Genomic DNA, 23,524 nt, shown 5'->3' on the forward strand with positions numbered 1-23,524 from the left:
AGAGGATTAAAAGGATTTGCTTTTCAGTAACTTACTAAAAATTGCAAGTATTATTTTACTTGTTTTGCCGGCAGTACAGTGTTATGCTGTAACACCCTAAAGTAGCATAGTCTGCTCATCTTAGTAATGCAGAATGAAAAGAAGATTTAAAAAAAGGTTTGTTTATCTTTATGGACAAGACTTGAATAGGGAGGTGCATCATTTTGATAGAAGTAGAGCAGTGCTCTGAAATAATGTTGGAGAATGAATTGGACTCTGAGTCTCCTATACAAGGATGACATGTGATACGAAAGCAACAAACATCCCCTGAACAACATAGAGAATTGTACTCTGGAAATTCTGTCTGTCTGCTGCCTTTAAAGTGTCGACATCCCTGGACCAACTGCTCCAGCCAGTAAACACATTGCACACTTGTGCACAGAGTGGTCAATGAACATTAATGTTCTCTAAATCACTAGTTTCTGGCCAATGAGGCATACTTAGCTGGTGTGTCTCACCGGTATTAATAGTGAGACAGAGGGCAGTGACATAGTAAATAAGCTTTGTGAGTCTAATAAAAGTAATAGAATAGATGCTTTAGGTTGTATACCGGTTACTGGAGGAAGCTGCATCAAGAAATGAACCCTGACTCTCTCACAAGGTCATATGTGCCCTAAGTGTAGACCTCAGGAATTTCTGGAGCATGACTTAGACTCGGCATGTGGTGAAGAGTCTGGGGTTTTCAGCAAATAGTGTTGTAACATCAGCATCTTGGTATTATTCCTCGAAAGAACAGTTCCAGCGTCTTCAAATGCTTGTGAAAGGGATCAGCAGTTTATTTAAAATGCAGATGAATATTGTGAAAGGGAGCAACAACTCTGTGTAGATGTTCATTAGAGACTTTTATACGTACAGCCACATTTCCATAGAAGATCTTGTCATATTTAAACACTGAAAAGGGTGACAAATAAAAACCAGAATTATTGATACATTTTTCTATGCAGCATCTTGAGCAGCAGCTTTTATGTGTTATCGGTTTGTTTGGTTGTGGTAATTTCTGGAGTCAAGCTAACTGGTAAAGCCCAGCATAGTAGGATTACTGAAAAATGCTTATTGTTACTTTTCAACAGTTTTTTAACATAATCATTTTATTGCAGTGGTTGTCTCTAGCACATCTGATAGCTGATTTCATAACCAGCTGTGGATTTCAGTAGGAGTGTAGTTGTGGAACTAAATAGTTCTAAATATACTAATATTTAAATAGCCAATTGGGAGCAGACGTATGCTAGCTATTGCACAATAATATCATTAATTGTGAACTATACTGAAAATAGTAATTAACTAAGACTTACTAATCTGTTCATCATCAATGTGTATTTTACTGTACATTAAATAAATGGTACTGTCTTCCTAAAGCTCAGCAACGACAAAATAGTAAGACTGTTATTTGTGGGAAGGTTGTCCAGAGTACATGAAAGGCATCTGTAGATGAAGGCTTCTTTAATTAGAAGACAAATGAATGGAATAAACTGTCCCAGCAGAATGCTCTAATACAGTCCCATTTTACTGGAAAACCCACTGTTAATTCAAAGTATGCTACTGTAGTTTTACTATCTGCTGCTGTCTATTGGTATTTCATTAACTGTAATTGCAGCAGTTAAGAAGCCACACTTCATCACCAGCTCTTCTTTCTGCTATTAGTTCACTTGTTCATTTACATTCAGGACAGAGTAGGTCTTGGTCATCACTGCAGATTGGGAAGATGAGAATTCCCACTGTGGACTAAGTCAATGATCCCTTATTCTTCTGAGAGTAGCCATAAAATGCTTTCAACAAAGGTGTGGAATAGCCTGTGATGGATAATTCAAACATGAAAAGCATGCAGGACAGGGTTTTTTCAAAAATGGTTGGTGTTTAGTTAACATCAAAGCATGAGGCTTAATTACTGTCCAGGGTCATGAGATTCCAGGGGATTTTGTAAGTTGTTACCTATGAAGGTTTTTGCTTTTAATTTGTTTCTTTTTGATGCATGGTTCTCATCTCTGATCCATTTCAAACATAGTCACAGGTGTACAGAAGGTGACAAGAAGGAATGAAATTATTTCTTTGAAATATTAGTTAAGTATATTCAAAATTCAATATTAGCACCAGAGGGAGGAGATGTCTCTACCAGATAGTATGTCTTGCTACACAGAGAGGCCTCTAAATCTCAGTAGGCTTCTCAGCATTACACACTGTGAACTGATGCTTGTGTGTAGCCAGTGGGAAACATTAACAGTGTTTGGTATAGCAGGCTTTGCTGATGGTAGAGTTTGAACTGCAGGGGTTTGTGTACATTGCTTATGACCCTGTGCTATTTCTCTGTTATGCTCAGCTGTGGATTGCTGGGGATACCCAGGTACTTTGGGACACATTGCTGACATCATTCAATCAGCTAATATGTGTTACTGTAAAGTGGCTTTTGGATGAAGACACAACAGAGAGGACTGTGATTTGTATGAGCTCCCCTCCCAGTGAGGGAGTCAATGTTTGTTTCTGAACAGTTTTCCATGTTACTCTCTAAACTTCAGTGCAAAAGGTAGCTGAGCCCATTTGATAATTAATAATAATAAATAATTATATGATAATATATAGTAACATATTAGTAATAGTTGTTTTTTTTTTTAATGGGAATTTAAAAACTGCTTTTTGAGCAAGGCAGCTTCTCGGGTAACTCTGGGAGAACTCACCCCATAGAACACATACTTCTATCCTGATACACAGCTTACTTCAGTTGTCAGTGAAATTGTTAACTTTTCCTGCTCTTCTAAATTCCATGCTTACTTATTGCTGATTTTTTTCCATGATGGTAGTCACAATCAAGTCCTGTTCTATCAGTTTGCTTGTTAGCACTTTCTCTGTTCATGTCCTGCCAGTGCCTTGAAAGAGTCAGTCTTTCAGCCCTTCATTACTAGAGGTGACTTCATCTAATTGCATATTCTAAGGGCAATACAACAAATCATTATTGAGATGGTCTTGTTTTGGAAGAGGATGTTTTGGATTAGCCACTGTTCGGAGTGTTTTGTGGGGACAGGGATGGAGATGAGGTTTTACTACCTTTTCTCTTTGGATTAAGGCTGATGCCAGGCTGCCACTCTACTTTTTTTTTTAGCTCTCTGAATCTGAGCTGCTTTTCTATAGGCTTCCAACAGTAACACACAGCACATCCCCCAACCAAGAAGAGAGTAGACACTGTCTTGCAAGATTTTATCAGCATCAGAAGGGGCATTGATCTCAAATCTTTTACTTCCCAGGGAAATGCTGCAGACACTTCCTTTTCTGCCTTGAGCTATGCTTCAAAATGCATTAAAAAAAAAAGTCAGTTATGAATGGCCTAGTTTTGTTGGCTCTCTTGCTGAGAACATACTTCAGTTTGGCTTGACTTCCATTTGGGACCACATTTTCTGGTTTCTTTTTATCAAAGCAGCTCACTAAATCAGCCAGGATTTAAAGCAGTCTCCCTCTGGGACTGCAGGGATGTACCCATGGGACACCGGTGCTTCCAGAAAGGTGGCTATTGAACAGGGTTTTTAAACTTTTGTTTGTTTTAAAATTGTATGGTGAGACTGAGATGCTTACATTTGCCTGCAGTATTTTGACAAAGTTTGTTTCTCTTTAATCTGACTGCTGGTGTTAACCTGCCCTAAACTTGCTTGAAAATTTAAGTGCATAGTATGGTTTTACCTTGCATTAACATACCCTTTTCCTTCTCCATTCCCCATAGCCTTCTGCAGAAGACAAGGCTACATAAAGGCAACATTTAATCTAAACCAGGTTTGGGGTTAATTGCTTGTATGTAAGAGCTATGTTTACACAGTGCTTTGTGGAGAGGATACTTAATGACTAAACCTACCCATCTGTCTCCCAGACACATGCCAGTTCTTTGTTATGCTGTTTGTGTGGGCAGAAGTGTACAGGAAGCAGAGATGAAGGTTAGTGAACCATAACGGGCGATGCAGCCAGAGAGACATTCTGCCAGTTGGCCACCAGGTGGTACTAGGGCTGCATTTGGGAAATCAGATCTTCAGATCTGGTCTTGGCTTTAAAATAAAGTGGGATAACCCCCCTGCCCACCTCTAACAGAGTCTGGATAAATGTACTCGCCAACACTACACTGGGAGGTTAGCTGCATCAGCAGAACTGACCCTTCAGGCAATGTACTGCCTAGCTAATATGCCCTTACTTAGACAGTCAAGAATACTTTGAGGATGTTCATCTCCCACTATCCCAGCTTTTTATTGCCACCTTCTCATAATACTCTGCTTTAATCTGAGGTTACAGCTTCAGAACCAGCAAGTACTAGCACCAACTGTAAACTTCTTAATAAACAGAACTAAGTTGCATGAATAACCCTGTTTCTATAACTTTTGCTCCAATGCTTTGCCCAGCCTATGTCATTTCTCTTCCTTTGCAGACCCATATCCTTTTATTGGTAGCTGGACAAAAGTCCACATGTACACTGACTGTCCAGCCACCAGAGCAAACAGAAGAGATAAGGGAAGATCTACACAGTAACTCAGTTGATAAGAGTGCTAATTTAGAGTTCTCATTACTATCTAGTGTCCAACAGTCAAATCTGTAGACAGGCTTGTTGCTATTACCCAGTTCAGCTGAAAAGGTCTATACTCAGTAACTAGGGAGGTAAAAGGGTAGAAGCAGGACAGACAGCACCACACGTACTTATCTTTCTTGTCTTTCAAGGTAAGGCCTGGAAACTTCCTGAATAGAAATAAGGATCTCCTACACACACTGACTGAAGGGTGCAGAGCTTTCAAAAAAAACCCTGAACAGTCTCATGTGCTAGAGCTCCTGGAGTTAAGCAACACTGTGAGATGCAAGGCAAAAAAAAGAGTCTGTAACAGTTTTTTGAACCTTCACAAATTGTGAAACGTAGAAGTGATAACTGACTTGTTGCACAGCTGAAATTATTCCTCTGTTTGTACAATATGGATTTTTCAGGAAGAACCCCAAGGTTTTCATCCTAAGGAACCTGGGAACCAAATGTTTTACTGAATACAGGATTCAGCTGCACCCTTTCCTCTTAAACCTACCATCTGTTAGAAGAGCTAACTGCCTTGCTTTTGGCATATGTTCTCACACACATTCTTTTGCTATGTCCCTGCCACAAACCCCTCTTCCTTCTAAAGAAGTAACGTTCCACAGGGACAACATGAAGGGTTTTTTTGCAATATTTGGTCACACACATGGACATACATACTAGGGGGTCCTGCGTACTGCCATTAAAAATAGACTACAGTATTTATAGATATCTTAGTTGCATGCATAGTAGTATTGTTGAATAAAGTGAATAGTTGTCTTCATACCACCAAGAGAACTGACCCTGCTGGTAATTGGAAGATGGGAAGCTGAGTTCATGTCCAACATTTAAGACTTGGTCAGCTAGTGTCAGAACTCCATGCTATGCAAGGATAACCAGGAAGAGTTTTCTTCCTGGGCAAAAGGAAGACAACTTTTTAAAACATTACTTGTTTGTTACTGAAAAATCTCAAGCATGGAACTAAACATGAATTTTATAAAGCCAAGGCTTCTACAGCAGCACTCTCGTGCACTCAGTATTGTTCTACACTGAAAAATGAAGCTTCTCCTCATGCAACTTCTTTTTTTAATAAAGTCGTAAGTGATGGCGTTATGATACTGTTCCCATTTGCATGATTCCTGGAAGGATTGCTCTAAACCTTATTACCCGAGTAGCCTGTTGAAGAGGAAGCTAACCTTCCAGACTTAACTAACATAATAGAGGAGTCTGTTCTGAAGTCATTCTAAAGCTTAAAAAAACCCAAACCCCAAAACCACCACCAACCAAAAACCCACCACATGCAACCTCTTCCCCCACTTTGCTATAATATCACAGAGAAACTGTTCTGAGATCTAGTCTATACTTGAACTGATGTAGCTAAAGGCCTTATCTTTTTGCTGAATTCTTAAAGCAGCTCAATATGAGGGAAGCTGTGTGAAAACTGCTTTTCTTTTTCATGACTTCAAAACAATTTTGATTTCCTCTGTGAGTAGTTTCTCAGCTGAGACAAAATGGAGAAGCAAGTATCTTAAGCAGTGGTAGGTCTGAACACTGATGTAAACCAGGTATGTTTGACACGAAAGAGGCACAGCTTGCTCTGACAGCACATTACAAAAATAGAATGTTCACACCCTCACCAATGCTTACAGTTAAGATACTGGATACTCTGGAAGAAGGTTAAAATCCAGTACTTTTGCCGTGTAGACTTGTTCCTAGCAAACAAGACTCCCCGAGTTACTTACTGAGTTCTTTTCAAGCAAGAAGTGTGAGCTATATGAATTACATAGGTAATGGATTGTTTGGTATTATAATTTATTTGTATACAGTCATCGTGTACCTCTGAGTACAGTATGTTGAGTGCTGCATGTTCTGTTTGACACAACAACAGTCCTATAATATTATGGAACTATTTCAACTGATGAAAATGTGAATGAAACAACATAAAATGACCAAGCAGATAGATTTTTGAAAAATAAAATTATCAGTCACAGCAGTTAACTGCAACAAATACTTGGATGGAAGTGGTAGCAGTCTGATCAGTCTCTAGCAGCTGGCTGGCTCTTCTACTGCATGAGCACCTTCAACAACAGCTTTCACACACTTGGCCATTGTCTGGGATGCTCTGCTGATTGAATCTGAAAAAAAGAAATCCAGATACACATCAGTGTGTTATAACTGTTTTCAAAATGGCACAATATAAAAGAGATTTAGAAGACTGCATACAAAAAGGATAAAGGAAAAGCACTTAGTTGAAAATACAGTCCGACAGCCTGTACTTTAGAGCCATTCCAGATGATTTTACTAGAAAAATTTTGTTTCTTCAGAAGACTCAAATCCTCCGTATCTTAGAGGAAAGCTTTAAATGCCTCCTAAGAACTTTACTGTAAAGCTAAGTAAAATGTATTGATTTCAGAATAGAAAGGCCACCCTATACATACCTGTCATATAAAAGTCTTTTATTGTGAGCTGAGGTGGAACAAGGGGATCAGCAAGAAGCTGTTGCTTCACTAACTGTGGCAGGAAAGGAAAAAAAAAAAGTCAGCTTTATGACAGGAATTCACATTTGCTTAGTGAATTCTGCATTCAGCGCAGGTCAAAGAATGCGTGTGGTACTTATTCCACATGAAGAAGGCCCATTTCTTCAAAAAGCATCAAGTTATGTAACAGCACTAAATCACAACCAGATGCTTCAGTTTCAGTTACCTTTGACAGTTCATTTGCCTGGTTGAAGTAGTTAGCCTCTTCCACATCATCATATCGAACCAGATTAGGAGATACTTCTTCTAAACGTTTCCGTATTTGATCAAGGTTCTCATAAGGCAAGGTCAAACCAGCCAACTAAGAGCATCACAGAAAGAAATGCCATCAAGTCTAGGGATTTAATTCACAGTGGTTTAGATTACCAAGCCATTAACATACCTAAAGTAAAACGAGGAAAAATCTATACTCCTGAGAACACAGGCAATTATAATGTACAAACTGAAGCAAAGTCACAGTATTTTGTTAGACTTGTGATGCCTACAGTTAAAATTTGCAGACAAAACTTCATCCATTATGCACTCAAATAGCGTACAGCAACTACAATATTAGTACTCTCCTCAAGAGGGAAACAGTATCATTTAACTCACAGAACTAACAAAGGACTCAATACAGAACATTACTTCATAAGACTACAGTCATATATTGCCCTGAGAATGTACCTCTTTTTTGGAAACACTACATGAAAAGAACCTAACCTCTCAGTATACTTTTATTAGAAGCAATTTACAACAGGAACAGTACCTCAGAGACAGCTCTAATAATTTTCCAGTCTTCCCTTGCCATCCCGGGAGGTGTAACTGCAACTCTTGTCTGCTGGGCCCTACCCTCAGTATTCACATATGTGGCTGCCTTCTCTGTATATGCTGCTCCTGGGAGAATAACATCAGCCATGGGAGCTCCCACATCCCCGTGATGTCCTAAATACATGGAAAGAGGAAACAGTACACAGCCATGGAAGATGTAAGTAAGTCAGAATAAAAAGTTACCAAGAACACAGAAATTCTGTATTGTGTAAAAATGAGTTTCTGAGGCTTGCTTAACCAGTAATATAAAGGCTATTAGGCTGACTGCTCTGAGATCTTACTTTCCTAGTGCTCTGGAGAGAACAAATGAACTACAAGCAGTAGTAAGTGCTAGTTCAGTCTCTACAGTCACTCAGCTTTGGGGGTTCCTGGAGAACAGATACTTAGTGAATTAAGAAAAGACCATGTTTTGGCATGATAGAACAGCTGAGAACCAGTGCTGTTTTGATGCTAGGTTTGAAGCCATGCTCCTGAAGACATGACTGGCTTATATTCCCTTACTACTCATCAACAGTTTCTCATTTTTACCCAAGAAATAAGTAATCAATATCTCAAGTTACGTGTTGCAAGTTCCACTTCTTGGCAGAAAATAAAGGCTAGAATTTATCAAAGAGTCAGATGTGTTTGTAAGAACATGCCACTGTTTCAGCTTTCTCTCCAACTATTAGATAGCAACATTTCTTAATTTACATCTACTAATTACCTTGATAGATGATAAAACAATCCTTTGGCAAATCCTGACGTGTTATACAACCCGAATCTGCTCCCAAAAGATACAATACTTTGGGAGGATTTTTCCTAATTACTTCCACTCCTGGTTTGAAACCCAGATCCAGAGCAGCTACCTGGCTTGCAACCCTGTAGGAACAAACACATTATGACTTTAAGTTATTTCATAATTCTGCCTCGACCATCAGAACAGAACTAACTTCTTTTTTTAACTAAATATTTGAAAGGGATGTAAGAGCAGGACAAAAAAGAAGCATAAAGGTAGCTGACAATTCCTGACAGAGCATTTAACAGAATACCAGGTTGGTTTCGCATTTTGACAGAGTAATGCCATTTGAAGTTTTCACAGTGAATCTCACCTATTTAAGATAGGATAGCAAAATAAAGGCAGACATTCCAGGTCAGGGCCTAGTGGCAGGCAGCTCACTTGTTATCTGGAACATCAAGGTTCACCTTTCAGTTATGTATTGAACTCAATGGCCTTTAATTTAGGGCACTCGCATGGAAGATAAAAGACCAGCTACCAGACCATCATCTACTCTGAAGCACTTAAGACTTAAGACCACTATTTTATCACTATTAATTTATTCACACATAAAAATACTTTTAAAAGAATGAAATAAAAATTCTTGTTTTTCTGGCAATCTCTTTCTTTTCCAAAGAAAGAATTTTGCATAATCCTACATAATCAGGTGCCAGACTTCCAATTGTATTTAAAAGAAAAGAGATTCTGTCCATAGAGTACATACCTTTCAATGCTACTCATGTTTGTCTGACCAGTCAGACACATAGGTTCCAGTAAGTTAAGTTGCTTTTTACATTTAAGGTAGAGAGGATGGTACATCAAACATGGAAGTCAGTAACGTGAAAGACTGACAAACCTCATGTAAAAAAGGTATCATGAGGCTTTAACTCATGAGTATTTTGGTATTAAATGTTTCAGTTCCAACAGCAGGATTTTATATTCAAGTTTCAAGCAGGTCCAAGTGCTGCTCTTGCTATGCTAGTTTCATGTCAATGAAGCTGATTTTGGCAGAAGGACTTGGTTGAGTCTCTGAATCTGAGCACCACTACAATTGCTGAAATAATTTTTCCTTTACAGAGTGTCAGTTTGACAGACAGAGTTTTAGAAAGAGTGGGGAAGGACTGTCCCAAGAGGAGCTTGCCTATTAAAAGGAATAATATCCCAATAAACTGAGGAACTAAGATCACAAGCCCTAAAATTAAAAGCTTTGAAGCTTTTCTATTAACTATTCAGTTAAGAAATTGCACAGTAAAAGGAATATTGTGAGAAACCATATTATTTAAATACCCTTGCCATTTTTTCTTCCTTGAGATAAAAAGCAATCATTTAGCAAGTAACCCTGGTTTGCTGTGCATTCTACTGAGCACTGTTATTAAGCTCTCTTGTATTCTATACCTTTGAATTTAAATTGTACATTTAAATATAATAGATTAATAAAATTTCATGGACAGCCTGAAAATCTTGACAGGTCAAGGAACACATTTTTATTAAGGAGTTTCTGCAAGCTGTATTTCTGGGTTTTATATTCCCTACAGGTTCTAACCTGATAAGCTTTTGTTTGTAAACCAAGAAATGTGCACTGCATAGATAGTGGTAACTTGTTAAGGCCCAGTGTGAACGAAAGTTGCTCCCCAAAAAGCTTTAAAGCAAACCTGTGGAGGATGTTCATCACTTTCCAGTCAGGATCAACACCACTCTTAGTCCTGGCATTCTGTGCAATGGTCGAAACTGCAGCATGGATAGCTGCTCCATCACTGCGCTGCAGTGCTGCGCTGCCTACCACCACCATTGGCTTTCTGGCCTCACTAAGGACCTGTGCGAGTAAAGAATCAAGAAATCCATTCCATGGCTCTGAAGACAATTCTTGGTGCAGATAAAGTAATAAATCCCATCATTTCTACATAAGTCTTCCATGCAAAACTACGGTTCTAAAATGATCATTATTTCATTTAGAGATAAAGCCAAGAGAAGGTGCTATAAGCAGGATGCTACCATGTCAATACAGAACTATACTCTTGATAAGCAGACATTTAAGTAGAAACAGCAGCAGCTGAAACAGCCTGGTTTATATCAAGAAATATTAAGAAGTTTCCTGCACTGCAAAGTTTTACACACCTGAATATATTAAACAGTTCACACATACTTGATGCACACTAATCATTACCTCATCTCTACATGTGATTAAAAGCAAACAGCCCCATATACAACATGGTACTTCTCTTCAAATCTATCTCTGTGGGGAATCCAAATTACTATCCAATAAATCTGAAATTTATCAGTCACACCCTTAAGTTGTGTGTACCTTGCAGAATGCATGTTTTCCAGAAGCAATCTCCTGCAGTATCTGTGGGGATTCTCCTAGATGATGATATGTGTAGGTCAGATTCACAGGAGAGCCAACAAGGGCCACTTGCAAGTCATTGTGAAGCCAGCTGAAAACACAGCAAACATTTTATAAGCGTTTTATAAAAATCAAAGAAACACAGAGTTTTACTCAACCAAACCCACTAATCATGATTTTAGCAATAACTTGAAATAGGATGCCAATTCTTTCAAAGGAATTCATGGCCTTCTATTAAACATGGCCTTCACTGGTTTGGTAACGCGCAGTTTAGCATTATTCTGACTTTTAAGAAAACTTAAGTTCTTTTTAGAAGGCCTGTTTCTCTATGTGCATTCTGGAGCCAGTACAGCAATACAATTTATATGGCAAGTTCATAACTCAATTGCCTCCTATCCTCAAACTTTTGCCAATTCAGTGGAAGAAAAAGTTGCACAAAATGAGGTGCTACAACCTTCAACGATCTTGTCCGGTGTTAGGCAAAATCCTACTAAACCCCACACCTGTAGCTACTATTAAGTGTATTTAGCTCGACTTAACTGTTAGCTAATTCAGAATTGAGGTTAAAGCCATTTGTATGAGGAAGGGATTCCAAATTTGACAGTGCTCACAGTTTTAGGAATCCACTTATTTCTTAGATGAACAGAAAAATTCAGCTGGTAAGAAATTTCTCCTTTTTTGCAGCTTCTCATAGCACAGACTTATAAAAAAAACCAAAAAATTGAATTGTTCATAAATTTAATTGCATTTTTTTCCTCTCAAACTTTTAAGGCCACTATTGTTCAAAATTATGTATTTTGGAAGATCCCACCACTAAGAAGGACACAGCTTTTATAAAGCTCATTGTCTCCTGCTGACATATCTTGTTAAAGTTGAATTTGCTATGTTCAAAGGTCTGGGAAAGCCACATTATTTGTCAAAGAAAACATTAAATTTGAATAATTGCTTCTAAAATCAGCAAGTCTGATTTGTTACAACAATACAAAAAGCAGCAAACTGATGCTGAAAAATTATTCTTTAAGGAATATACTTTAACAAACTTCTCTAAGAAAATCTGAAGTGTCTGTGTAATGTAACAAAGGAATAAATGTCTGAGTATATGAACTTACATAAATGTCAAAGTAAGAGCTTACAAAACATAGCTATAAACTACAGGGAGAAGAGACCCCCTTTTTCTACACATGTATCACCATTCCGTTTACTAAAAGGTGAACTAAATCCAGTGAGTCCATCTGGATGAATGCTCTCAATTTACTGCCTGCAGCTCCACCAGAGCATTGCATCAAACCCAGATGGATTTGCATGCTTGCTCACCGCCAAGGAATACAAACCTCTTTCGAATTCTAGCATTAAAAAGTGGTGCCTCAAAGCGTGGATTGGTGCCAGCCAGAAGCAGGACATCTGCCTCCTCCACTCCGGCAATCTTGGTATTAAGCAGGTAGTTGGAGCGTAAATCTGTGCTATAACAAGAAGATGTAAGAAAGGAAAAGGATAAGAATTCAGGAAAGTGAAGGAATGAATATGCAATAAAAATTCAAGATGCACAAAATAATTCTTCATTTTGGAAGAGAAAGGGAAAGAAGAGATTTCTCAATCCAAATTACTAACCCCCAAAAAAAGAGCAAACCTCTCTCTTTCATGAGTATCAAGACAGCAAAACATTAAAGGCATTACAAAGTGCGTATTTCCTACATTTACAGTCACTGACAGCCTTCAAAAACTTCATCTGCTATTACACAGTTTTCAAGATCCTAACTGTAGTAAATTTTTCACAACACAAATAGAATTATCCAATTTACAAAAGAGTGTAACTGGCTTTCAGTAGCCTACTGTTAAACTACAGCAACCTCAACACACAGTAGTGTGCAACCCTTGCTGTAATAGAGACTGTGTATCAACTAACAATCCATAAATACTCTCTATAAATGAATACCGTATATTTAAACCCTGCTTTGCATCAAAGCATAGTAATCATAGTAATCATATCATAGTAATTGCATCAGCAATTACTATTCTTAGTCATTTCAGAATCTTTCCTCCCATGAGATCATTTGCAGACTGGAAAGTTTATTAATGTGCTAATTACAACCAAACTTTGCCTGGACTCTCACCCAGCTCCAGCAGTAGGGAAGACCTCTTCAGTGCAGAGTGTATCACAATTTACTCTATTGAGTAAGTCTTTCAGAGCTATTAGTGCTTCGGCATCCACCAGTCCTCCTACAATTGCTGCTACTTCATTACCTTTTACAGCCTGAAGCTGGAGAGAGAGAAAATTTAAACATAAGCAAGAGAAACCATTGAAATACATCCCCATTTGGCCCAGTGTTTGTTACATTAGCATGTGCGAAAGCCAGCAGTGCAACCACTGGCCTGGAGCAGCACAAACTAATCAGCAGTGTCTGACTTCTCCAGGACAGCAACTCCAGCTCCTTCAGTGCTCACGATAAGCACAGAACAGCTCTCTGTATTCTATGCAGGTCTCTCCCACTTGAGTTATTACTCAGATGTGGCCAGTTCTCATTTGGTGTGGTAAGAAAGATCTTTGAATGCTTTTATTTTAATGACTATAAACTGCAGACAGAATACAAACTTCCATAACACAAGCTCAGTAAACTCAACTCAAAGGTATTATCTGAGAAGCAATAGCTTTTGCAACAAACCCTCCTACTGTACCATGGGCAAAAACATCCTTGAGGGAAGTTCAATTACAGTTATTCAGTCCTACTTTGTCCCACATAAAATTTTTAATCAAAACCCAGAGCAATCATGCAGCACTTCATTTGAACAGCAGTATCAATCACCACACAGAGAAAGCACTGAGGCAAGCACAATTCAGATATAAGTAATATAGAATTAATGGCTTTGATAGCAAAAGTGGTGATAGCAAGGTTTAAATAAATTTAAAGAAGTCTTCAGATGGATCAGAGAAATTCAGGACTAAGTTGCTTCCTCCTAACATTCTGAGGGAACAGTTTAGTTTCCCATTTAAATAAAAGTATTTTCTCTCCCAGTGCCCCAAATAAAATCATGATTAAGACAGAGTTTTTCAGATGGTCCAATCCATAAAACAGGAAATAATATTCAAAAGAAAAAAATGTAAGTGGAAATACAACAGATTGTAAGTCAAATGTTCTCCTCTAACTTTAAAGAATAAAGCCCTTTTCTGTATAACTTTTCATGTTAATCACTGTTACATGCTCAGCTTTAGATATTAATTTTACACTACATATATTGAAAATTGTTCTTACCACACCAGCAACACGAGTTAATACATCCTCCCATGAGGCATAAACAAAGAGTCCTTTCTCATTCTTGATCATTGGCTGGGTAAGTCTCTGACGCTTCAGACCATCATAAGCAAACCTAAGTGAACACCACTAACATTATTAAAGAGCAAAGATAATTGTGCATACTAAGTATTTAATATGACTTTTTTAACAGCTTGCAATGATGAGGAAAGAGAAACACAAGAAATATTTCCCCTGAAAGTTTAACTTTTCCTTCTCAAAACCAAGTAAAAAATCTGTGATACATATTAAAAAGTTACTGTAAAATACCAAAATGCTACAAAAATAAAAACATTAGAAGACTTGGTAGATTCAATTATAGCATTAAAAGCACGCTTTACCCATTAATCTTCACTAGAGCATTACCATATTAACAGTGAAATCCAAAAGTCAGTGCTATTGTCCGTATTTCTAGCTCTGCAAAGCATGCCTTTAATGTGTGTATAAATGTGCACGTGGATACAGACACCTCCCACACACCTTGTTTTGTCAGATATCCATTCCTCATTGATATCTTCATGCAGCCTTGGCAAAATCCTCATCACTTCTCCAGTTCTCGTGCTCACTATGATGTTGCTTCCAAGTGCATCAAGAACATCAATGGACTCTACCTTCCTGTTTAGAAGAACAAATAAAACCATTTGCAGTTTTCTACATATAAGCAGCAATAGTGTCCTTGTTTTGGCTGGGATAGAATTAGTTTTCTACCTAGCAGCTGGTACAGCACTGTGTTAATTCAGGATGAGAATAATGTTGATAACACACTGGCATTTCAGTTGTTGGTAAATAGTGTTTACACCAAGTCAAAGAATTTTCAGCTTCTCACACCACCTCACCAGTGAGTAGGCTGGGGGCACAAGAAGTGGGACAAAACACAGCCAGGACAGCTGATCCCAACTAGCCAAATGGATATTCCATAAGATATGACACCATGCAGAATACATAAACCGGGGGGGAAGCTGACTGTGGGCCACTGCTCAGGAACTTGCTGGGCATCAGTCAGTGGGTGGTGAGCAACTGCACTGTGCATCACATTGTATATTCTAATTCTTTTATCATTATTATTTTCTCCTCCTGTCCTATTCTCTTTATCTCAACCCACAAATTTTACTCTTTTCCCCCAATTCTGTCCCCAGTCCCACTAGGGAGGGAGGGGTAGTGAGCAAGCAGCTGTGTGCTCTTCAGCTGCCTGCTGGCTTAAACCACAAAAGTCTTTTTTGATACCCATCATGGAGCACAAAGAGTTAACAGATATGACCAGACCATGTTAAACCAAATTTGTTAAAAGCGTTCATTATATTTAATAGTCACTAGTCACAATGTTGGTTTATTTCCCCTCAGAGTTGCTATGAGTGTTCTCAGATTTGCATTATGTCACACTTTACTTGCTAAATGTCTTCCCTGGCTTATGATACAATAAAATTGCTGGTTGTGAGACTAATCTGGTATTTGTATGCAGCACTGTCATCACCTCCATACTTTGGGAGCCATCTATTGGAAACTATTAATAATTACAACTTTCTCCTTTTCTCCTTGGAGAGCCCATCTATAGGGGAGATGCCTTCGTCCACTTTTCCTCCAGGCTAATTACAATAGGTCTTGAGAATTTTCACTATTCTTAGGATGTTCAAACCAGCATGTCCCTACTGCTGTCTCCTGAATGTTTCACGTCTTGGTTATATTTAAAAATACCACACTGAGATCTGCCCCGAGGCTGGTCAGTTATGAGTGGCAAGGTATGTGGGATAGCATGAGCAAGTGCCCACGACAGCAGTCGTTTCCACGTAAGGGTGAATTATTTGTAGCCCAATGGGCCCAAGACACTTATGGCCGTCAAGGAAGAGATTCAACATATAGATGGACTCATGATCAAGGGGTGCACTTAACCACAGACACTATTGCCCAGGTTATCCATGAATGCGAAACATATGCTGCAACCAAGTGGTTAAGGCCTTTCTGGTATGGAGGATGATGGCTGCAATATAAATATGGGGGTCCTGGCAGACCGATTGTATCACACTCCACAAACCCACCAAGGTAACCACCATATTCTTACAATGGTGGCAACAAAAGTGCTGTAGTTTTAGCTTTAGATATATATATATATATAGGAGCTTAGTTTCCCGTAATATTTTAAATATCCTCAACAATTACTGAGTTAATGAATTTGATTTTTCCTTTTTAGGCTTTTTACTGAGCAATCACCACAACCAACAAGGCAAAAACATTTTAGGGTAAAAAATAAGGGAATAATAGTCTACAAACTGGAACTTCCTTCCTTTTCTTGAATAAGACGTGAGTAAATAACAGACTGCGTTAGATTCTGTCTATGGAGAAGTCTACAACAAAAATCAGAGATAACCTTTGGTATCACAGATGGATATATTCTAAGATAAAGTGTACAACAGAAAGAGAGAACACTGCATCTTCAGTATGATTTAAGATACATACCTTGTCTCCCATGGGCGTGCAGTAAAGGCATATGGCTTGGAAGTAAGAGCACCCACTGGGCAGATGTCAATAATATTCCCTGATAACTCGGACATGAACATTTTTTCAACGTAAGTACCAACTTGCATATCGTTTCCTCTCCCAGTTGTTCCCAAGTCATCTACCCCTGCAATCTCACTAGCAAACCTGGTAGGTGCAAAAAGAATGAAAAACAAAACTGGAATATACAAACAGCAACGTAGCACATTTTTCAACCCTTATCTAATTTTCTTAAGATAAAAACATTAGCCTTAGTTCATATAGCTGAAAGAAGAAAACAATTGTTTAGATGCATTAGTCAGGGCCATCACATGCAGGACTGCACATCTGAAGAATTTCATTTGATGGGGGTACACAAACTTGGTGGGGTTAAATAAAAAGCCAGATCAGTTCAGTGCTCATTGCATTTCACAGTCCGAGTCCAAGATTAGTCCTAACTAACAAAGTCTTTCTAGAACAAGGTCTTTCTAGAACTAAGAGGGTACATTGTATTCTTTTCCCTCTGGTCAAGTTAGCCAGTACTGAACCTCAGGACTATGGAACAGCATAAACACAGCTACCAGAGGCTGCCAAGAAAAACTAAATCTTGCAGCTGTGGCTGAAGAAGTCGCTGAACATTTTAAAATCCGTTCTGGCACTAACACCATGGAAACAGTTCTGCCCTGTAGTATTCTGATTTCACTTCCATGTTTTGGCCATCTCTCTCTATTTCCTGTATGCAGCTGTTTGGTGGCTCTAGGACATCAGGTATCGGACCCTACCAGAAAGCAAATCCTTACGTATAGTCAGAAAAATAGTTTTTAATAAACTGACTGCCCCTCATGGTGTTTCTTTCACAAGTAACAGATACAAATCAGCCTGCTCTGTACTCTCTCCACTGAAAAATAAAGATCATTACCTGATACATCGAGTGCACTGTATACACCGAGTCATGATTGTTTTGACTAATGGACCAATGTTCTTGTCCTCCACGGCACGCTTCCCCTCTCTAAATCTACTTCTGTCACTGCCAAACATCATTGATTGATCCTAGAACAGACAACAGAGAACAGACATATCCAGGCTGCTGGAAAGCACAACTGCACCTGAGACAAGAGTATTAATACATAACTCTACAAAATTTAATTGTATGTTGTACCTGTAGATCACATTCTCCACCCTGATCACAGATAGGACAGTCCAATGGGTGATTTGCCAGCAGGAACTCCATTACACCCTCTCTGTTGGGTTCAGGAACTGAAGTTAGTGTCAAGTTCACCTCATTTATGAGATAGTCCACTTGTCAGCTATAGGAGGCGAAAAGAAAGGTACCTTGCTTTCCTTGACTTCTCAGAGTTTGTCAGTATGTTCCAGCCCTTCATAACTGGCATGGCACAAGCAGCAACTGGCTGCAATCAACACAAAAGCAGGCATGAACACAAAATATTTCTTCTCAACATGGGCACAAACCTCAACCTCTCCCTCCCCCAAAATTCTGACACAGGCATCTATTATTAATTTAACATGTTACAGAAATAAAAAGATATATGCGAAGAAAAAAAAGAAGAAAATCTAACCACTCAAGTCACTAGAACCCACATTTATTAGTAATCTACTATATAAAAAGTTTAAATTAGTTATGACCTAAATATTTTTAAAGTTGAAAATTTTACACTTTTGGGTTCCAATTTAAGTAGTTACAGAAAGAAGAAAGTCAGTTTTAACAGATATAAATTATATCAAAGTGATTCAGCAGAGATCTGGAAAACCTCTAGAACTGAAGTTCAGAGTATGCATCATTTATGAGACATTTAATCACGGAACCATAGAATCATAGAATAGTTAGGGTTGGAAAGGACCTTAAGATCATCAAGTTCCAACCCCCTGACACGGGCAGGGACACCTCACACTAAACCATGTCACCCAAGGCTCTGTCCAACCTGGCCTTGAACACCGCCAAGGATGGAGCATTCACAACTTCCTTGGGCAACCCATTCCAGTGCCTCACCACCCTCACAGTAAAGAACTTCTTCCTTATATCCAATCTAAACTTCCCCTGTTTAAGTTTGAACCCATTACCCCTTGTCCTATCACTACAGTCCCTGATGAAGAGTCCCTCCCCAGCATCCTTGTAGGCCCCCTTCAGATACTGGAAGGCTGCTATGAGGTCTCCACGCAGCCTTCTCTTCTCCAGGCTGAACAGCCCCAACTTTCTCAGCCTGTCTTCATACAGGAGGTGCTCCAGTCCCCTGATCATCCTCGTGGCCCTCCTCTGGACTTGTTCCAACAGTTCCATGTCCTTTTTATGTTGAGGACACCAGAACTGTACACAATACTCCAAGTGAGGTCTCATGAGAGCAGAGTAGAGGGGCAGGATCACCTCCTTCGACCTGCTGGTCACGCTCCTTTTCATGCAGCCCAGGATACAGTTGGCTTTCTGGGCTGCAAGCACACGTTGAAGCCGGCTCATGTTAAGTTTCTCGTCGACCAACACCCCCAAGTCCTTCTCCTCAGGGCTGCTCTGAATCTCTTCTCTGTCCAACCTGTAGCTGTGCCTGGGATTGCTCCGACCCAGGTGTAGGACCTTGCACTTGGCATGGTTAAACTTCATCAGGTTGGCATCAGCCCACCTCACAAGCGTGTCAAGGTCCCTCTGGAGGGCATCCCTTCCCTCCAGTGTATCAACCGAACCACACAGCTTGGTGTCATCGGCAAACTTGCTGAGGGCGCACTCAATCCCACTGTCCATGTCACCGACAAAGATGTTGAACAAGATCGGTCCCAACACCCATCCCTGAGGGACACCACTCGTTACTGGTCTCCAGCTGAACATCGAGCCATTGACCACAACTCTTTGCGTGCAGCCATCCAGCCAGTTCTTTATCCACCGACTGGTCCACCCATCAAATTGATGTCTCTCCAGTTTAGAAACAAGGATGTCATGTGGGACAGTGTTGAACGCTTTGCACAAGTCCAGGTAAATGACACCAACTGCTCTACCCCTGTCCATCAGTTCCATAGCCCCATCATAGAAGGCCACCAAATTGGTCAGGCAGGATTTCCCCTTAGTGAAGATATGCTGGCTGTCACCAAGCACCTTGTTGTTTTTCATGTGCCTTAGCATGCCTTCCAGGAGAATCTGCTCCAAGATTCTGCCAGGCACAGAGGTGAGACTGACTGGTCTGTAATTCCCTGAGTCATCCATTTATCTGGACAAAGCCTATACAAAAAAGTCTTGGAATAAAATTCTTCACAAGATTACTGCAAGTTTAACAAATCTGCTCAGAAAACAAATTCCTTCTACTTTTTGGTCACATCTTGACATAGATCATCCTGCCTTCCATCTGTAGTGGTAACCCAACATTTCCAGAGACACAAAGGTCAAACAATGGAATTCAAGTTAAGGTGAGCTAAAGTGTTTTACTTGTGAATATAGATGTGTAATCCAAGACTGAAATCCAAAAGAACATCTCAACTATCTGCATAGATTTCTTAATACTGCTGAAGAAAGCATTCAATCCAGGAGTCTATTATTTTACAACAGACATCAATGCATTAAAATATAAATTAATAAGTAACTACAATCTCTACTTGGCTAGAAAAAACCTGCGGACACTAATTCCACAGCTGAATTCATACAGTATCTGAAGTTTACTATTTGTGTAGTTAACAGCTGAAAATATGCAGTTGAAGCCTGACTTACAGAACGTAAAAATACATCTGATTGAAAGCACACAGCCATGAAATGCTCATGTCCAGGAGCAAGATAATCCGGAATAACCTAAGAACTCACTTTGACCCATAGGCAATCACTGCAGTCTGATGGGGAGAAGGAAAACAGCTGCTTCAAGCAGCTGAATGACAACAATCTGTGTGCTAATGAGAGTACAAACAATTATTTACAGGACTTAACTAGACTCTAAGCACAGCAGAAAATTGCAGTTCCAATGAAATACACACAATACCTTTGGAGCTTTCTCAATTTCCACAAGGCACATCCTACAGTTTCCAGCAACAGAGAGACGATCATGGTAACAAAACCGAGGTATCTGAATTCCAGCCTTTTCGCAGGCCTATCATGAATAAAAACCAAAGGAAAACTAAATTTCAGTTAGACCTTTCAGTTCCACCTCATAAAACATTATGCGGTTATTCGAAGAATAACTGTGTTAGTGCTCAGGAATATAGTGCCTTTGCCCTTTCACTTTACTAAGTGACCATAAAGAAAAGATTGTGACCAAGCAGAAACATGTCAGGTTATCAATTACAAATATATTTTTTCCAAAATGTGTAACCGATTTAAGAAATGAGAACTGACCCCCTCTCTTTAGAGAATAGGGAGAATTCTCTCTAACAGACAGCACCCGAGCAGTACAAGTAAGTTTTTAAAAAACACACAATTTAAAGAAAAGTGCATAAAATGAAAATCTGAAAAATATAAAGGAAACAAGAATAAGTTCTGATAATTCAGCAATATGGACACTCTCCATAGAGGTACTCGAGCACAGTAACTCATCAACTCCAGTAGAATGCCAAACTCAAAGAAACATTCTTCTGTCACATGAGTGAAAAAGAGACAGGAGGACAGAGGCAACAGACTTCCACAGAGCAGATAAATACGTCCTTTCCTGTGTAAAATCTCCACAGCTGGTGGGGTCTATGCTATAGCACTAGCTATGCCTGCCAGAAGAAATACCACTGAGTTCAATAGAAAAGAACTAACAAGATTTAATTTTTCTGATTATTTCTAAGAAAACACCAAAACAAGCCAAGAACAAGCCCCCTAAAAACCGCCCCAAAAAACCACAAACAAAACACATGTAAGCAAAAGTAAAAAAAGTATCATCATTTAAGAAAATTTCACACTAGACTCCTGCTGGGGGCATTCTAATGCCTTAACAAATTAGCAACTTGTACCCAAAACATGATGTATTTTGTACATTTTGTACTTTAATGTCCTAACTCAGCATACTATGGCCCCATTTAATGGCTTCTTAAAGAGAAGTTGGACTGGAAAAATATCGACTTGAAAATTTGGCCCGAAAAGCAGCAATGCTGAGTATAGGCCAGGAGATTCAGGTTGCATTTCTTCCCACACCAAGAACAAAAGAAGCAAAGGATCAATGTTCTGGATCATAAGAACTAATAACCAAAAGGAGATAAGCCTTCAATTACCTGAGACAACAAGTTAACAACATAGAAAATTAACAGGTTCTGAAGGACTATCAGGCCACACACGGTTCAGAGCTAGAATTTCAACCAGGATTTATCAAAGTCTGTTACTGCATTGCACAGATCTTTGCAGCCGCAATTCCAGCTACATGCATCATCTTTCAGACAATCACAGCTGAATTGCCCAAAGGATTTCTGCCATATGAAATTACATCAGTCAGTGAAAACACCGCTGAACAACACAAAGAACAATGTAAAGGGGTTTTGTTTGGGTTTTTGTTTTATTTCCTATATAGAATAAAACATGCTGCCAAGGAGTGAGATAGGGAGTCCAGGAACAATTCAACATGCCACTCCCCATACCTGAAGTACTGTGGTTCCAGGGTTCACCAACACAGGATGCCCATCCACAAACACCTCTATTTGGTTGCTGGCTGCTGTTGCAGTTGTACGCCCTGAGAAAAATGGAAAAAGAACACAAAAACCTTCAGTTACTGCTAGGTGCAAACCATCAGACCCCATGCTCCTTATCTTACACACTACTGAGAGAATTCCAGTTCCAGGAACAGCACAACGCAGAACTCCACAGTTGCAAGTGAAATACGCATATATGCCCTTCAGTAAGTCAATTACACACGTTAATTTTATCACCATACACATACGCATAAACTAGAGACACTTACCACATACTTTGGAGGACTGGGTGACCCCAGCTAAGGTCCTCTGGACAGCAAGCAGTCGAAGCATGGTGCTTTGGTAAGACAGAAAACAGCATAAAGCTTTTATCAGTTTAAATGTTTGCTGACAGGTGGCAAACAAGCAGAGCAAAAACTTCTAGACCAGCTGCCAAAAAGCATACATGCGTCTATATACAAGAATAAGTTACTTTCATAAACTGAAAGACATGGTTCTCTTTTTATACTTCACACATAGGTATGTCACCTCACGTTAAAACCGGTGACTGTTAGCACGATAAACAGCCGGCAGCCCAGCTCAAGGCACTAACTCTGCAAGAGCCGCCACTGAGAACGGGTGACAGCTCCACCGCAACCGGTTTGCGCTCACAAACAAACGCAAAGGCTCCCGAGGGGCGGCTCCGCTAGCAGCCGGGCAGCCCCTCCGCCTGCAGCGGGCCAAGAGCGGGGCGCCCGCCCGGCTCGTCTCCCCAGGCCCCGCTCCTCAGGGTCCGCGCTAAGGCACCATCCCAGGGGCCGAGGTCACGGCCGGCGGCAGCGCTGCTCGGCCCGGCGGTCACCTTGGGGGAGCCTCCGCCGCTGCCCGCCGGGCAGCCCCCGGCCCGCCGCCGAGCCCGTCAAGGGCACCGGGAGCGGCGACAGCAGGAAGGAGACGGCAGCAGGGCGCCCATGGCGGAGCCGCCGCAGCCCACCGATCCCGCGCTGTGGAAGAGCCACAGCTGTCCCCGCCGCGGCGTCCGCCATTACCTGGCGCGGGACGGGCGGCGGAGGCGCCTCGGCCTTCCCCGCCGCTGAACAGGCTGCCCTTAGCCTCAGCCTCTATGGCGGCTACCTCGGGTATTTCCGCCACTTCTCGTCGTCTCCTTCGGCAATCTCCGGAGCGATCAGCCTCAGAGACGTGTGCTGC

The 23,524-nt window shown here is 40.1% G+C and overlaps 1 protein-coding gene across 4 annotated transcripts; it reads right to left on the bottom strand.

Annotated features, from left to right (window-relative positions):
- Positions 1-391: 391 nt before the first annotated feature.
- On the bottom strand, positions 392-23,523 carry NDUFS1 (NADH:ubiquinone oxidoreductase core subunit S1). 4 transcript variants are annotated; one of them, XM_080620458.1, is made up of 19 exons: positions 23,450-23,523; positions 22,606-22,673; positions 22,286-22,377; positions 20,716-20,823; positions 18,083-18,159; positions 17,910-17,991; positions 17,670-17,800; positions 16,733-16,918; positions 14,762-14,896; positions 14,243-14,357; positions 13,106-13,251; positions 12,326-12,454; positions 10,956-11,085; positions 10,306-10,466; positions 8,603-8,757; positions 7,838-8,013; positions 7,259-7,393; positions 6,994-7,066; positions 392-6,690 (listed from the first exon to the last, which is right to left on the bottom strand). In XM_080620458.1, exons 2-19 carry the CDS (start codon positions 22,667-22,669, stop codon positions 6,599-6,601), a joined length of 2,187 nt encoding a protein of 728 aa, XP_080476584.1. In that variant the 5' UTR covers positions 22,670-22,673; positions 23,450-23,523; the 3' UTR covers positions 392-6,598. The 4 variants fall into 4 exon arrangements, with proteins under 4 accessions (XP_080476584.1, XP_080476582.1, XP_080476583.1 ...); XM_080620456.1 differs by having other exon boundaries at positions 23,365-23,501; XM_080620457.1 differs by lacking the exon at positions 23,450-23,523 and adding an exon at positions 22,865-22,879.
- Position 23,524: the final 1 nt, after the last annotated feature.

This window comes from Psittacula echo (assembly GCF_963264785.1).
Source record: "Psittacula echo genome assembly, chromosome: 6".
In the NCBI taxonomy this organism is placed as follows: Eukaryota; Metazoa; Chordata; class Aves; order Psittaciformes; family Psittacidae; genus Psittacula; species Psittacula echo.

What these genes read in the sequence shown, in the direction of transcription:
- NDUFS1 (XM_080620458.1), bottom strand. Translation starts at nt 22,669, where the DNA reads ATGCTTCGACTGCTTGCTGTCCAGAGGACCTTAGCTGGGGTCACCCAG. An exon ending in TTATTAGAGCTGTCTCTGAG is followed by an intron (nt 7,394 to 7,837) that starts GTACTGTTCCTG and finishes TGATGCTCTTAG; the next exon opens with TTGGCTGGTTTGACCTTGCC. An exon ending in AGGCAAATGAACTGTCAAAG is followed by an intron (nt 7,067 to 7,258) that starts GTAACTGAAACT and finishes TTCCTGCCACAG; the next exon opens with TTAGTGAAGCAACAGCTTCT.